A 17,523-nucleotide genomic window follows, 5' to 3' on the forward strand; every position below is an offset into this window, starting at 1 on the left:
GGAACCCACCCTTGAGAGCTCGGCTAATCTCGGAAAACCGGCTGGGACACCGACAGAACGAGGCATATAGACGCCACCGGGGTCCTGCCTGAAGTTGCAGGGAGTTAGCGCCCCTGGGGTTCCGAACCCCAGGAACAGGCAGGAAGAAAGCGCAGTGGTCCCCCTCTTCCCCGCCCCTCTGGCGCCCTCTACCGACCAAGCTTAACAGCAGCCGACTGGTAGAGGAGAGCCGGTCCAGGCCCTAGGAACGGCAGTTTGAGCCCAAAGGCAGTCAATTGGTGACCTGGTACAGGATGTTAGTGGGTTCCCCGGGGAGAGGGGTGGTGAGCGCTCTTCCAGAAAACCTCTTTGAAAAATACTACTTTGGGAAATATTCCTGCCAGCTGAGAAACGAATCAAAATGAAAAATTCGAAAAATTAAGTGCAAAAGCAAAGGCAAGAAACCAATCAATAGAACTAAATAAAACACATAACTGAACAACTGTGATTCATGTGAAGCTCAAGAAATATGATTTTAAAATTCTTACAATTATATGTAAGAAACATTTCATAGTTATGGAATTATTTTTAAATATCATAATTTACTTTGCTAAAAACCAGGAAGCAACAAAGTTAAAATTTTCATCTAGCATAGTAAATGTCAATAGCTACGGTTTTATTCCTGATAGTAATAAATTCAAATTAAGGGATTTTTAAAAATAAGAAGCAGCCCCCACTAGTAGTATAAAAGTTGAATAGGAAATTTCCAAGTAACCAGAGAAGGAGCAAGGAAAAATGTAGCAAAAACACAAGAAAGTAATTAGGAGGAACAAAAGAATATATACAAAGTATAAAGACTTAGAGTAACTCAATCATACTAGTAATCATAGTAAATGTGAATGTTTTTATAAGACATGTTTAAAACAAAATGGTTCTGAATGGTAAAAACATAAGGGGATAGGCAGAGATATATGAAGCAAATGAAAACACACACACACAACCCCAAAGAAAGTGGAATTAAAGGCCAGTTCATGCTTTCTATGACTGGGAAATAGAAGGCATCAACATATCCATCATGTGTGTATAACGGTCATAAACTTGAAGATCTTAAATAATGTTACATCACCATCTATAATGTGAAACATATTAAAAATTCAGAAATTGCTAAAATCGTTAATGGTATGGGAGAAGAGAAACTTTAAAATACTGGTTTTGGCTTTTGAAAATTGAGTTAGGAATAAATTAAGACACAGAGATGGCAGTTACTTGTGGTGACAAATTAGGTAATTTGGACCAACCCTTCTGCTGAGAACACCTAGGAGGGCTGAGCAAAAGAACAGAACACCTGCTTGAAAGCACAGGAACACTATCAGTGTACCAAATTGTGGGCTAAGATCTGGTAGAAAACTGATGTCCTGAGAGGTGAGTCCTGCACTGGGGCCCATTTTGCCCTAGATGTGTTTGCCAACTAAAAAAATGCAGCTGAGAGGAAAAGCCTTACTTCTGGCAGTTTCATGGGGCTGGGGACAGACGTTGGAGTCTAGAATCCAGCAAGGGGGGGTGGGGCCTGGTAACACTCCCTGCTCCCCCTCACACACACGCCGTGAGTTGGAATCCAGAAGGGTTGCACCACAGAGGTAAGTCATCTAGTTTGCACATGCCAGCCCAGCACCAAGTGATCTAGGTGACCCAGAAAACCTCAGTTTCTGAAACTGGATTACAGTTGCTGACGCTGCCAGTGTCTTAAGCTTTCTGGGCTTGGAAGAAGCAAATAAGCCGGAGCAGGGAAGGAGAACTGAAGTGAACTGCTCACGGGCAGGCTGTCTTGTCACTGGATACACTGCCTCAGCACTCCGAGGCTAGGGCTGGGTCGCTGGGGTACGGAGAGAGCTCTTGAGACGCAGAAAGCCAGGGGTTGGAGGGCAGAGCAGAGAAAACTCCATCGGGACCCAAAGCTAGTGGCCAGTCTTGACTACCAAGTGACGTATTCCCACAGTTCAAAAAGTCAGCAGCTGGACTGTAAAGCACACAGAAATTTCTGGAACTTCCCTGATACGTGCTGAAGGGAGGGCTCTGATTCTGCCTTCAAATCATTTGAAACCAGTGGTGAGCTGAATTAAACTAAGGCTACAACAAGCCCAGACCTAGCTCAATTCCATCTCAGATTGATTTCACCTAACATGCTGAAAGACTGACAGAGGAAAGGGCGTGCCTTTTTCTAAGTATACATTTTGCTTACTCAAGCTCTATTATTCTTTTGCACAATGTCTGGCATTTAATAAAAAAAAATTATGAGTCATGGCCATTTGTCCAGAGCAATTGACAGACTCAATGCAATCCCCATCAATATACCAATGGCTTTTTTTTAATGAACTAGAGAAAATAATCCTAAAATTTATATGGAACCACAAAAGACCCCAAATAGCCAAGGCAATCTTGAGAAAATATAAAGCTGGGGGTATCATGCTCCCTGATTTCAAGCTATACTACAAAGCTATAGTGACTAAAAGAGTATGGTGCTGCTGCACAAGAGTAGACACATAGATCAATGGAACAGAATAGAAAGCCCATAAATAAACCCTTTCAAAAATAGTCAACTAATATATGACAAGGGAAACAAGAATATGCAATGGGGAAAAGACAGTCTCTTCAATAAACAGTATTGGGAAAACTGGACAGCTACATGCAGGAGAATGAAATGGATCACTGTCTAACACCACACACAAATAAACTCTAAATGGATTGAAGACCTAAGTATAAGACATGAAACCATAAAACTCATAGAAGAAAACAGACAGGAATCTCTTGAATATCAATATGAGTAACTTTTTTCCTGGATAAGTCTCCCCAGGCAAGGGAAACAAAAGCAAAATTAAACAAGTGGAACTATATCAAACTAAAAAGTTTCTGTACAGCAAAGGAAACTATCAACAAAACAAAAGGCAGCCTTTTGTATGGGAGAATATATTTGCAAATGACATATCCAATAAGGGACTAATATCCAAACTATGTAAAATACTTATACAAGGTAACACCAAAGAAAGAAATAACCCAATTGAAAAATAGTAAGAAAACTGAATAGACATTTTGCCAAAGAAGACATACATATGGCCAACAGACATATGAAAAGATGCTCCACATCACTAATCATCAGGGAAATGAAAATCAAATAAAAATGAAAATCAAAACCACAATGAGGTATCACCTTATGCCAGTCAGAATGCCCATTATCCAAAAAACAAGAGGCAACAAGTGTTGGAGAGGATGTGGAGAAAAGGGAACCCTCCTTATGGGAATGTAATTGTTGCAGCCACTGTGCAAAGCAGTGTGGCAGTTCCTCAAAAACTAAAAATAGAAATACGATATGACCCAGTAACTCCACTTGTAGGAATTTACCTGAAGAAAACAAGACCCCTGATTCAAAAAGATGTATGCACCCCTATGTTTATTGCAGCACTACTTACAATAGTCAAGATATGGAAGCAACCAAAGTGTCCATCAATAGATGAATGGGTAAAAAAGATGTGGTACATGTACACAATGGAATATTATTCAGCCATTAAGAAGAAAGAGATCTTGTCATTTGTAACAATGTGGATGAACCTAGAGGGTATTATGCTAAATGAAATAAGCCTAGCAGAGAAGGACAAGTATCATATGGTTTCACTTATATGTGGAAAGTAAAAACAAAACAAAACATAAATAGACTCATAGACACAGAGAAGAGACTGGTAGTTACCATGGGGGAGGGGGAGGGGTTGGAGTGGGTAGGTGAAATACCTGAAGGAGATAAAGAGGCACAAAATTTCAATCATAATATAAATTAGTCACGGGAATGAAAGTACACCACAAAGAACACAATTTAAAAAATTATGAGCCATCCAAAGAAGAAAGAAAATGTGCCCCATCATCATGAGAGAAAATAGAAGCGGATCTAAAGAGGGCCCAGGCATTGGAATTATGAGACAGGAACTTTAAAATAACTATTACAAATATGTTAAAGGAGCTAGTGGAAAGCATGAACAATATATATGAGCAAACAGGAAATTTCAGCAGAGATAAAAACTATTTTAAAAAGAGTCCAAGACAAAAAAATTCTAGTAATGATAAATATTACATCAGAGATGAAAAACTCATGTGATGGGCTTACCAGCAGACTGGAAACATCAGAAGAAAGAAGCATGTGGATTTGAAGACAATTTAATGGAAGTTATCCAGTGGAACAGAGCAGAATTCTGAAATAGAACCACACACATACGGTCAAATGATATCCTACATAGGATATAAAAAAAATAAGTTAACTATGGCTTACTCACAATTAAAGACTGCTGTTCCTCAAAAGACTTACGAAAAGAAATAGACGAAACCATAGATTAGTAGAAAACAGTGCAACACATATATCTGAAATTGGACTTCCATACAGAATATATTAAAAACTCCTGTAACTCAGTAATAAAATCGAACAACTCAATGAAAATATGAATGATAGACTTGAGCAGACACTTTACAAAGGCAGACATACAAATTAACAATAAATACACGAAAAAGTGCTCAACATCATTGTTTTCCCAGTTTGCTGGGAAAAACAACTACAATGAGCTCTCACTACATGCCCATTAGAATGTTTAAAGTTTTTCAAGCTAACAACAACATGTGTTGGCAAATATTTGGCGTAACTGGAATTCATTCACTGCCCTTGGATGTGTAAGATGGTACAACTACTTTGGAAAGCTGTTTGGCAGTTTCTTACAAAATTAAGCATTCTTCTACCTAATGACCCCATAATTCCACACTTACATATTTATCAAATGTTATGAACTGAATGTCTGTGTTTCCCCCATATTCTTGTGTTGAAATCCTAACCATCATGTGATGGTATTAGGAATTAGGGCCTTTGGGAGAAATTTAGTTTATGAGGCCCTACCTTCATGAATGGGATTAGTGCCTTGATAAGAGAAGAGACAAGAGAGATGACCAGTCTCTGTGCCATGTCAGGACACAATGAGATGATGGTCAGATGTAAGCCAGGGAAAGGGGCTTCCCCAACAACCTAACAATGCTGGAATCCTCATCTTGGACGTCCAGACTCTAGAACTGTGGGAAATAAATGTTGATTGTTGTAGCCACCCAGGCTGTGTACAGTATTCTGTTAGAGCAGCACAAACTGACCAAGACACTAAGGAAAATGAAAATATACGTCCACAAGGGACTTGCACATGAATGTTCATAGGACATGTACACTCATAATAGCCCCCAAATGGAAACAACCCAATGTCAGTGAAAGGAAGAATACAAAATGAACTGCAGTATATTTATACGATGAAATATTTCTCAGCAATGAAAAGAAACTAAGCTCCCAATACATACAATAACATGCAGGAGTCTCAACAGCATTATGACTGAAATATGCCAAATCATTAGTTGGCAGGGAAAAACAAAACCCCACTGAGTAATCATACTAAAGAGTATATACTTTGTGATTCTATTTATAAGATATTCTAAAAAGACAAAAATAATCTATAGTGGTAGAATAAAATTGGTGTTTTTGCTGTGTGGGGTTGCAGGTTGACTGGGAAAGGCACAAGAGAACTTTCTGAAGTGATAAAGTTGTTGTGTATCTTGGAAATGTGGGTTGTATAGTTGTACACATTTGTTAAAACTCATTTAACTGTACATGTTAGGTGAATAATTATACAGGTAAGGTATACTTCAATAAAATGGAAGATAAACAGGCTTAAAAGATAAATAATAGGTATAAAATTTAACTTGCACATGAGGAGGCAAAACTACAGGAGTGAAAACCAGTAGAAACAATAGACAATAGAAAGAGACCCAGAAGGACCTCAGATATTAGGGTTATACACACACACACACACACACACACACACACACACACACACACTTTAAAATAACCATACTTACTGTCAAGGAGATAGAAAACAAGATGAAGAAATGTTGAAGAGAATTGGAAACTACATAAAGTGACATAGTTGATTTTAAAAAGATCCGCCTCCAGCAATTATCATGATCACTATTTAAGTGTTCCTACGAGTTTGTTAAAATTGTAGAATCAGTCATAAACATTCAAGCTTGCTTTCTTTGAAAGATGAATGAAATAGACAAAACTTGGGCAGTGCTAAGGGAAAACTCAAATGCCTAGAATTAGGAGTGGGAATTATAAACAAATATAAAAGGGCACAGTGTTTAGTGTGCCCAGCCCGGCCCGGCCCCTGTAGCAAAGCGTCCCTTGGTGATAGTGGGAGGCAGATACAGTCACTCCGTCAACAGGCAGAGAGTGGCTATGTCGGGCAGAAAAACAGACATGACTGGGCAGAAGGGGAATAAAGCCAGTAAAGTCCACTGAAAGGAACTCAGAGAGTTGACCAGACAAAACCAGAGAGCCAGAAAGGACTCACAGGGTCAACGAATTAATTAGCTGACATTCCAAAGGCCAGGAGCGACGTGGAATGTCCGGCTAGTCGCCCTATAAAGAGAAGTGTCTGAGGGCAGCCCACGCCTTCGTTGTGTTAATCAGATCACGTCATTGTAAAATCTACTTAGCCTGCTAAAAGGCACAGCTTATTCTTTTTTTTTTTTTTTTTTTTGTAGATAATTATTTTTTACTGAAGGGTAGTTGATACACAGTATTACATTAGTTTCAGGTGTACAACACAGTGGTTCAACATTTATATACATGATAATTCTAGGTACCAGCTATCACCATACCAAGTTGTTACCATATTTTGACTATATTCCTTATGCTATACATTACATCCCGGTTACTTATTTATTTCACAATTGGAAGTGTGTACTTTTTTGTTGTTGTTGTTGTGAGGGCATCTCTCATATTTATTGATCAAATGGTTGTCAACAACAATAAAATTCTGTATAGGGGAGTCAATGCTCAATGCACAATCATTAATCCACCCCAAGCCTAATTTTCGTCAGTCTCCAATCTTCTGAGGCATAACGAACAAGTTCTTACATGGAGAACAAATTCTTACATAGTGAATAAGTTACATGGTGGACAGTACAAGGGCAGCCATCACAGAAACTTTCGGTTTTGCTCATGCATTATGAACTATACACAGTCAGTTCAAATATGAATACTCATTTGATTTTTATACTTGATTTATATGTGGATACCACATTTCTCTCTTTATTATTATATTTTTAATAAAATGCTGAAGTGGTAGGTAGATACAAGATAAAGGTAGAAAACATAGTTTAGTGTTGTAAGAGAGCAAATGTAGATGATCAGGTGTGTGCCTGTAGACTATGTGTTAATCCAAGCTAGACAAGGGCAATAAAACATCCACGTATGCAGAAGATTTCTCTCAGAATGGGGGGGTGAGGTTCTAAGCCTCACCTCTGTTGATCCCCAATTTCTCACCTGATGGCCCCCCTGCGACTGTGCCTGTCTTAGGTTGTTCCTCCCTTGAGGAATCTTACCCGTCTCTGGCTAACCAGTCATCTTCCGGGGCCATACAGGGAAATGTAAAGTTGGTAAGTGAGAGAGAAGCCTTTATTGTTTGAAAAGGTTAGCTTTTTACTTCTTTGCATATTTATGCCCTGTGGCTTCTATGCCCAGCATTTGTCTTGAGGTATCTTTACCACTTGGAAGAATTATGATACTCGGTAAATTTGATATGAGGCACGAATTCTATTTAAGGGTTGTAAGTAGGAAGGAAGAAGAAAAGCTATAGAAGTAGCAGGTGGCAGAAAACATGGGAAGATTGATTATTTCTTTGACGTATCTTCTTGTAGAGTAACTTCAGCATGTATAGGTTTTAAACTACTAATTAAATTGCGTGCACACATTAACATAATAGGAGTATAGTTACATAACCAAAGCATACCTGTAATTACCAGCCATCTCCAGTGAAACCAAGAAAACCAGTTAGGCACCTTAGGCATTTGTGAAAACTTATCTATGATATGGTGGATATTGTCCAACTGAACTTGAACAGTCTGAGAGAAATCAGACAAATTAAAACAACCCATTCCTGGGGAATGTTCACATCCCATATGTTCTTTTAACAGTAAATAGTCTGTAGTTGTAAGATTTTGGAACGCTACAATTTGCACTTCTCCTAATTCTTGTTTGAGTTCCAACAGTATAGATCCGGTCAAATTTGTTATTTTACTGTATGCACAGGCCAGCTTAGATATCTCCTTCTTCATTCCCATGGCAAGTCCAGGAACTGGTGGGATGAGTGCAGCTACAGCTGTAGCAGTGCGTGGATCTTTGTTGGGGTTTTTTGATGATCATCTTCTGGCATGAGTCTTCCAGAGAGTGCTGATGTTGGAAGGTCTTTTTCATATCGTATCTTAGTTCATTTTTGGGGTAGCCCAATTAGGCTTTGATCCTCTGTATAAACACAAACAGACCCTTTGCCTACACTTTTATATGCCCTTTATACCCTTGGGCACAGCTTATTCTTTAACTTAATCTATTTGCCCCTTTTCCTCTTCCTCCAGCCCCTTAATCAAGTAACTTTGTAACCAGGGCAGGAGAAAGACCTCAAAATTGTAAATAAACCTATATGGACAAAGAATGCTGAGATCAAGGCTAACACAGTCCCTTAAATAACTGTGTTCCTAAGACAAAACTTGGGAGGAATTCTAAGTCACCTGTATACATCATGCCTTATGCTGATTCCTACCACAAAGTCCTATAAGAGCCCAGACCATAAGCCCTTAAGGGTGCCTCCTCTCTGAGGCTGCCTGCACTCCCCTTTTTTAGAGTGTGTATTTTCAAAAGACTTCTTACTGCTCAACTTACTACATTTTGTCTACCTTGCCAGTGCTGTCTTTGTCACTCTGCTATTTCCTTCTGTTTTCCAGACTTTAAGCACAAGTCTTCACCCTCTCTGTCCTGCTTCAGATAAGCAGGGAGGGGCTGCTGGGAGCTCTGATTCAGGCTGGCCGATCCCCATCGCCTGGGTGACCCAGGCAGGACTGTGGCTGTATAATCATGCTCATTAGCAGCCTGCCTGGAAACCTCCTCTCTTGACCTTTGGGAAGTTCTCAGAACATAATCTCACTGCATCCAGTGCTCTGCAGCTCCCCCAAATCCTGGGGTGGTAAGAAATTAGTTCCCACTCTGTGCAGATTCAAGCAGACACCAGACGTGACCGTGGCTTTAAGAGCTGGCAAGGGATATGCCCAGTGCTGAGCAGAGATCCATAAGCATCCCTTTTACCCCTTTGTTTTGCCGTCTCTGCTTTATTCAAATAAACCTGCCTTTATCTGCCTTTGCTCTGGCCTGCTGCTCGTACCATGGAATATATTCAAATAAAACTTTTTCTCGGCTTCTGGCTTCCATACCGTGTCTCTGCCCTTGAATCCTTTGCTGGGGCGGAGACAAGAACTGAGGAGACAAACTCCACCCCCAACATATTCGGTGCCCCACTCGGACCGCCAGCCCTGGTAAGCCGCGTGTGCCTGGCCCTCTGGCTGCGGGCACTCCCTACCTGTCTACTCTGCGAATCCTCCCCTTCCTTCTCTGTTTCTCACAGAATATGTCCACGCAGAGACTTCCTTTTCTGTGTTCTCAGATTTCTCCTACTGGCTGCATTTCTTTTCTTCCCTTCCTCCAAGCTTTTTGCATTCTCTGCCTGTCGGCTATTTGGGGTGACCCCCTGGAGACCCCCATCTCATGATCCCCTCGGCCACGAGGTGTCCATTGCACCTAGCCAGAGGCACGACCCACTTGTGCTCACCTTTCAGGGGTCCCCTTCCTAGGAGGCGGGTCATGCTTGGGCCCTCGGGAGTGTCGCCGGGAGCGGCCAGGAGGTTTCTCCCTTTACTCCCTTCCTCACCGGTCACTCCCCGTGGGAGCTAAGAGCCTCTCACGCACCTGGTCTCTGCGACCCTTTGTCCCTTACACACTCAGAGTTCTTTCCACCCTGGTGCCCGCTCTGCTGGCTCTATTTTCTGTTTAGAGGGGAACAGAGACTTCACTCTAATGGGATCTGCAGGACCCCCCAGAGCAAACCCACCTCTCCGGCCTGGCAGGCAGCCTTTGGGAGCCGCACAGCCTAGGGCCAAACCTCTTCCCCAGCACAGCAGGCTTTTTATTTTCTTCCTCACGCTGCCTTAGCCCATTAGGTGCCTGCAGATGCTGGTTCCTGACGGGTTTAGCGCTCTCTCCGGGTCCAGGCCTTGCCTTAGGCCCCTTCCTATTGGCTCCTTCAGGGGGCTCTCAGATCCCTGGGAGGCTAGCCTGGTGGGAACCTCCCTTTAGGCCTTTGCTGACTCTAGGAGCTCAGCTGAAAGCGGCCTCCCTTCCCTTCTTCCACTTTTACCCGGGCAGCTGTAGCTACTGCCCAAACTTTGCATCCTCCAACAATGGGAATTCTTTGACCTCCAGACCCTGAAGAGATCAAGGCTCAAATTCTTCTGCACGACAGCTTAGCCCCAGTGCAAACCCCCAGGTGGGAAGCTTGGCCTCCAGAAGAGAGCCTGAATTATAACAACATCCTGCAATGTGACCTATTCGGCAAAGGGCAGGAAAAAGGGCCAGAGGCTCCTGCGTCAGGCCTTCTCCCGGGGAGTGGAAATCTACTCCACAAATGCAAACCAAGCCTCCTCTACTGCCCCCAGGCCTCCCCCAGGGCACCCCAGAACCTACGCCTGTGTGGAGAGTAGTGGTCCCAACAAGCCAGCGTTCTCCACGGTGAGCAACACCCCAGAACCCAAGCCTTCTCCAGAGGGCAGGAGTCCAAACAGCCCGACGCCCTTTCCTTTCCAGTTCCCATTGTTTGGCTGAGCCTCCTCCCGGCTCGCCGACGCCCTTTCCTTTCCAGTTTCCCTTTGGTGGAGCCTCCTCCAGGTTCCCAGAGGACCTCCCTGTCAGCCTTTGTCACCACCCGCCGTGTCTCATGGGACCATCTGCAGTCAGCCCTGGTAACCCTCCACTAGGAAGCCACGAGACCCTAGTCCACCATATCCCACCCAGAGACGTCTGAGGCGAGGGGCCACGGTCCTGGGCAGCCGGCTGCACCAGGACTCCTGGGGACACCAGGCTCTCTAACCCATTCCACAGGACTGTGGTCTTCTGTCCTGCTCTCAGACTCCCTTGGGGTGTGTTTAAATAAAACTTTTGCTCTGCTTCCACACTGTCTCTGCCCCTCAATTCTTTATTGCAGCGGGGACAAGAACCGAGGAGAATTAACTCAAACCCCGCCAGGTGGAGGCACCCAAAACAGAAGTGTGTGCACAGCCCAAGTGGGAGCTGCGGACACTTGGCCAGCGCTGAGAGACCCCCACAGGGAGCCTTTCCTGACCAGCATGCCCTGCCTGGTTCCCCTGAGGGGGGCAGAACCCATCTCAGGGGCACCAGCAGCCCTTTGCCCAAGGCCCCAAGCTAAAAGCCACAGCCCTTGCAACTTTTAAAACCTTGAGTGACATGATGAGGAGTCTAAGCTTCCAGTTTGGGGGAAGATTAAAACATGGAGACCAAATATTCATCCTACAGTTGACAAGTGGCTAAAGTGTGGGTGACTCCCAGCATTGCACGTCCCAGGGGGATTTGCATTTTGAGAAATGACCTCAGGAAAAAATAGTGCTTAATGCTAAGGCTGTGAGCTCCACAGGGACAGGAGCTGTGGGTGCATCTCAGCATACTCAGTGCCTGGCACAGTACTTGTTATCTAGAAGGTGCACAGCAAACAGGTATGTTAAAAAATTTGTCTTAAATAATAAAAATAATGTCTGTTCACTGTGGACAGGCACAGGGTAATTGTTTGCCGTTAGAGAATCAGAAACCGTCCCTGCCATCCACCGTGACATCTCCAGGTTCCTTTTTTCTGTTTGTTTTGGTCTATCTTTCCCACGGGGACTCTCGCCTCAAATGTCCTGTGACTTTTCTTCCCCGAGCAATACTAAGTGGTCACTGTTGGAACCCTGGGGGCTTGGGAGGCTTCTTATCTGAGGGCCCCACCTTGGGATGATGGGACAGGGACATGGCTATTCCACAGGGGTCCCCTGAGGATATCATTCGAGTTTTAGTAACTTTTCTTGTAGGTTGGTGGGTTTTCCCTGAGAAGAATTTTCAGTGCCCTGCTTGGGGCCCCAGTGGAAGGAAGGGCTGGTGGGTATGAACTTCCCACATGCAGGCTTTCATTTCATCCTCCAGTTCCTGGCCTCAGTGTCCCTTCTGGCCCCCCTCACCCCTGCCCCCGCTCCACTGTGGTGGGCAAGGTGTTCCCAGGTGTGCAGTTGCTCTGATCCATCCCCATATTTTATGGGGTGAAGAAGAGCATCTGGGGGTCTAGCAGTTCACCCACACTTACTGCCATGTTCCACCCCATTTGGCAGGTTTCTGCTGATGTCTGAGCCCCTTCAGGGTGCTGTGGCACAAGGCCTCTTGCCTCCCGGGGTCTCCCCACCTGCTGTCTGAGGCTTCACCTTTTTCAGGGCTGCTATGCCAGTTCCACTTGTTTAATCTGTCTTCACCTTCCAAACAACTGCCGCCGTCTGTCATCTATTTTGTTCCCCTCTCCCGTTTGCTTTGTCCTAGTTGATTTATACCATCTCATTCCTTTAACTGCTATTTTGGGCGGTTTCAGGACAGAATGGAGATAAATACTGTGTTCGGTCTGCAGTGTCGGACACACCTTGATTTCCCCCCTTTGACAATATTTTGAGGAAATCTTCATTTCCTTTTAATAGGGCATAGGATTCTAGGCATAAGCTTGTTTTAGGTTTATGTTATTTTTTTAAATGCTGCAATGAATTAATGGACACCGGTGTACATGAATAATTATGTGTAGCAATAAATAAGGGAAAAAGAGGGAGAGAAGGAAGGAGAGGACAGGAGTCAGTATGGAATGTGGGGCATCTGAAGAAGACAGGTGGGGGAGGCCTGGGGAACGAGTGGGCAGCATTTCTGGTCTTGGCCTCCACTGTGTACACCTGGGGCTCCCCTTCAGTTTGGGTGTCCACTGCATGCCAACCGCCTCAGGCTCAAGGCTGTTACTGGGGAGAGAAGCAGCTTCCACTGGGATACGGCTCACCAGGGGCCAGACACCAGCCATCATGACCACAGTCGTAATGAGGTCTGGCTACGAGCCCCTTCACACATTATCTATTTGATCCACATTGTAACAAGTAAGATGGGCAGTGTTATCTCCGTTTTACAGATGAGGAAACTGAGCCTGCTTGGATAGGTTGTAACTAGCCCCAGCTCAGCCAACCACGATGGATGTGAACCAAAGGAAGCCCCACAATTTCTTTATAGGAGTCTGCTCTGGGGCGGGGTGGGCTGGGGATTCATCTTGAGGTTTCATTACATAAACACTGGTTTTACTTGGGTTTGGCTTAGCGGGTGGGGGTTGGCTGGGAGAGGAGTGGGAGAAGCCAGTGAGGATGCAAGGATGGGTATAAAGCTCCCAAGGTCATTTCTTGGGTGATCCATCGAGGCACACCCAGGCCTGTCCCTCTCCAAGGAGGTCCTTCTCTGTTCTGGAAGGAGTTGTTCAGAGATGGCAGAGGTCAGTGTGGACCAGCATGCTCAGGGAGGAGGCGAGGCTTGACTCAGACAGATCTTTGTAGGATTTGAGGGGCAGGGAGGGCTGCCCCAGGAAGAAGAGGGTCAGGAGCAAAGGCACGGTGTGCTGCTGGCTAGTCTGGCTAGTGCTTGCAGGAGGCGCCGGCGTATGTTCAGCTGTACACACGGGTGCTGCGCTAGGACTGACATCTGCTTACTTAGAAACTCAGGGGTGGGGGGGGTTCTGGGTCAGTCCCTGGGAAGTTTCCTCCTCAGCTTCACAGGACGTGAAACTGTCTTCCGCTTCCCAGACCTCAATTTCTAGGCTGGTGCTTTCTATTCCTTGATATTTTGCGATTGAAGTCTGGCTATCAGGTCAGCCTAGGGTCTGCCCTGCCTAAGACATAATTGTCAAATAAGGCCTGGCTGGCAAAACATCACACCTCTCTACTCTCCTGCTAACACGCCCAGTGCCCTCCCACCCACAACCCCTTAGCAGAGACCACCCCAGCCTGCCCTCCTCAGCCGGTGGTTCTCAACTGCTGGGATGCAGATTTCTCACTGTCTCCCTGTCCCTGCAGGTATCACAGGCAGTTTCCTGGCTGAGATCACCCGTCCATGACGGTCTGCATACTTGTCAAAACCTTCACCCTTTCTCTTTCCCCGGCAATGCTCCTCCTCTCAAAGCTCTGCCCGGCCACTGTTTCCCCTGGTGTCTCCTACCCACGCTGGCTGGGTTCTGACCATGCCCCTTTCTCCCTGGGCACCCGCAACCCTTCATCCTACCCCTGTCACTGCTACTGTATATGGTGTGAGGAGCCCAGACTTGACTCTTTCCAGTTTGGTGGACAATTCAGTCCTGGACATTTACGCAGCATCCTTTCCTACTCAATTGAAACTCTGCCCTTTCCACACCTGCTCAGATCTGCTCTGTCTGTTCTCATGCCAGTTGCGTGCTGTTTTGATCCCAAAGGGTTTATAGTCGGTTTTATATCGTATGCCCTCATCATTGCTATCGTCTCCTCTTTCGCTTGAGGAGACTTGATATTGTTTATATTATTTCTCCATGCAGGAGCCTGTTCAGGTCTTGTTTATGTTCTGCAATAAGTTTCATAGATTTTACTATCAAATTTATTAGTGCTAAACTTATGACTAAGTATTTTATAGCTTTTGACACTTTGTGGATCAACCCCATTTCTATTTCTAATTGGTTATTGCTAATAAGGAGAAAAGTTATTAAATTACCTTAAATCCAGAAAATTCAGTTCATATTTCTGATCTATTTTTCAAGAGTGGCAGAGTTGGGATTCAAACCCAGGCAACCTGGCTCCAGAGCCTGTTGCCACCAGACATTCCCACTTAGCTATCCAGGCCAGTCATGTTAAGGCCAAGGACCAAAGGTCAGGTCACCTAGATGCCGCAGGTTTGCCTGGGACCCTGCAGGTGGTGCATATGCCAGACATCGTCTGCAGACAGAATAAGTAACGTGTACCTGGTTAGGTCCTATAGGCAATTCAGTAGTGTTCCCCCAGCCCCCCAAAAAGAAGATCTTCCCACTTGGAATGTGACTTTATTTGGAATAAGGGCCTTTGTATGTGTAATTAAGGTAAGCATCTTAAGATAAGATCTTCCTGGATTAGGGTGGCCACAAGTCCAGTGAAGAGTGCCGTTGTAAGAGACGGGAAAAGGGAGACACAGAGACACAGGCGATGGCCAGAAGCCATCAAAAGCTGTAAGAGGCAAGGGAAGAGTCTCCCCTAGAATCTTCTGAGGGAACATGCCCTGCCCAAACCTTGATTCCAGACTCTGACCTCCAGCACTGCGCGAGAACACATTTCTGTTATTCAAAGCCACCTACTTGGTGGCAAGTGGCTACAGGAGCCCTGGGAAACCAGCACAGGCCCCTACAATTCTTCATAAGGAGGCAGGCATTGGAAACTATTACTACGTTCACCACTACCATATTTTTCTCGATCATTATGTACTTTTCTCAGTCAACAGATATAAAATATTGCTATCATATGTAGATGGTAATGAAAATACAATTTTCATGAAATACGTATTTGCAACCCCATCCTCTTACAGAGGTCAGCTGAGTTCCAGAGAGGGCCGTGGGGAAACGAGGACACAGGCTGGCCTGGACCCCAGTTCCCTTGACTTGTGAGTCTTTTCTCTTCCTCCAAAACCCACTAAATTTGGGGCCACTCATGGTCCTCATCAACCCACACACATACAAAAAAACAGAATCATGTGGGGCCATTAGAAGGCTTAGAAATACTTTCTGCTCCCCTTTCTCTGCCTACAGTTTGGTAGTGCTAAGAGCACTGTTTCCACACAGTGATTACTTCAGAAAACCAAGAATTGCTAAAGACCATTGTGTCACATTTGCCCAATCCATGCCACCTGACACCCTAGCCACCACATGACACCGCCAGCCCTGTTCTCCCCCTCTCACCTCCTGATTTCAACACTACAGGCTACAGGGGGCCAGGTAGCCTGATAAAAGGAGGACAGGCCACAGTCTGTGGTTCTGTGGTCAAGCCAGCACCAAGGCACGGACTGCGGCCTGGACCAGTGAGTGGGCCGGGCCCCGGGAGCTGTGGGGACGTGGAGATGGGCATGGTGACGGCGCTGTCTGCCAGGAAGCTGGGGCACTCGGGACACCTTCCTCTCCTCTGGGCTTCCCTCAGGCTCTCTGGCCCAGGAACCCTTGTTGCAAGGAAAGACTTTCTCAGCAGACTGCAAAGGACTTTTCCCCCTCCCACCTAGGAAGCCCTGTCAGTGAACACCCTTGCCTTGGGTAGTCTTGTCTTTCTTATGTTCCTAGGCCCTTACTTTTGGCTTTATCTGAGAAGTGCCTGCTGCCAAGGGGTGGTGCCTCTTTGACCCCAGGCTGGTTGCCCAGCAAGAGAGCAGCTTGGGAGCCATGAGCCTCATGTCCTTAAAATTCTCACGCAGGTGTTATTTAGCTTAATGGGGAACTCCAAGGTCACCAGGAAGGTGAAATAAATCTTTTTAAAGATGTTCTGCCAAGCTTTAAGTCTCCAAGTATGTTGGTAATTCAGCTAATCTCTTGTGGGACGCATCCAGAAACCAGCAGAAAGTCATAAATAGTGGCTGTGAGTGGAGGCACAGAGGCCTCACTGAGAGACGGAATCCCTGGCTTGGCCCTTCCAAATTGGCTCTTTTCAGCCCCATGAAAGGTTTTCTGCTTGTTCCAAAATAGAAAACTTTCTCTCTGTACACCTCACAAGTCAGTGGTTTTCCTGGAATCTTCCTGAATCCTCACCTCCCTGCACTGATGCTCTAGAGAGGGGGGCAGCCTCAGCTCAAGGAAGCTTCCATCAGCCCAGGGTCTAGCCCAGGCCAGAGAGGGGCCCCTGCTGTCTGGCCTGGGTGAAGGGATGGACACAGTGCCCTTCAGGACCACTTCTGGGCAGAGGAAGCTTGGTTTGCAGGAAACCACCCTGAGCCTATCCCTCCCTAAACCACCTGCACCTCCCGTGCCTGATGAGGCACCCGGGCCTGGGGACGTGTGTGTGACCGCTAAACCTCCAGCCTTTCTCTCGTGCCCTTTCAGGTTTGACAGCTCTGATGACGCCCCAGCACCAAGGTGGTAAGTGGCACCTGTCTGGAGGCCCAGCCTGGGTCCCTGAGGCTCCTCCCTGTCTCTGCTCCATCCCCACTCGCTCCCCACCCCCACTGCCCCCAGCCCCTCCCTTACACCAAGAGCTCTTGCTAGATTTCAGTGGGAACTCTTCTCCAAGGCTCAGCCCCCTGCACATATCCTTGTTCCCATGCGGCTCTTCTATTCCTTCTTCCTGGAAGGTTCTTGTCTCCTGTCTTGCCTGAGGGTTTCAGCCCCAGGCAAGTTCACTATGGATTCAGTGAGAGGAACGTTCTTGGGGTCAGAGGGTTTATACCTGGCATTATTCTCCTGGCGGCAGGTCGAGCACTAGGATCACGTCTGCACCCAGCAATCTGCAGCCCATAATCCACCTCCATCTGCACCTCCTCCCAGAGCACCGGGCAGAGCTCTTTATACAGTG

At 45.6% G+C, this 17,523-nt stretch overlaps 1 protein-coding gene and 1 long non-coding RNA gene across 5 annotated transcripts in view; one reads left to right on the forward strand and one right to left on the reverse strand.

The window, feature by feature from the left end:
• LOC118924655 (uncharacterized) overlaps nucleotides 1–17,523 on the reverse strand; it is a 183,332-nt gene that overhangs the window by 140,103 nt on the left and 25,706 nt on the right. The window contains exon 2 of the long non-coding RNA XR_008999448.1: nucleotides 4,130–4,214. This is a non-coding gene — a long non-coding RNA (uncharacterized LOC118924655). The remainder of the gene's footprint in view (nucleotides 1–4,129; nucleotides 4,215–17,523) is intronic.
• Nucleotides 1–17,523, forward strand: part of CHIT1 (chitinase 1) — a 32,236-nt gene that overhangs the window by 2,592 nt on the left and 12,121 nt on the right. For all 4 annotated transcript variants that reach the window (XM_036909610.2, XM_057508098.1, XM_057508097.1 and 1 more), the window contains exons 2-3: nucleotides 15,560–15,634; nucleotides 17,055–17,090. In XM_036909610.2, the coding sequence (XP_036765505.2) occupies nucleotides 17,069–17,090 (22 nt within the window). In that variant the 5' untranslated portion in view covers nucleotides 15,560–15,634; nucleotides 17,055–17,068. The remainder of the gene's footprint in view (nucleotides 1–15,559; nucleotides 15,635–17,054; nucleotides 17,091–17,523) is intronic.

This window comes from Manis pentadactyla, chromosome 9 (genome assembly GCF_030020395.1).
Source record: "Manis pentadactyla isolate mManPen7 chromosome 9, mManPen7.hap1, whole genome shotgun sequence".
Classification (NCBI taxonomy): Eukaryota; Metazoa; Chordata; class Mammalia; order Pholidota; family Manidae; genus Manis; species Manis pentadactyla.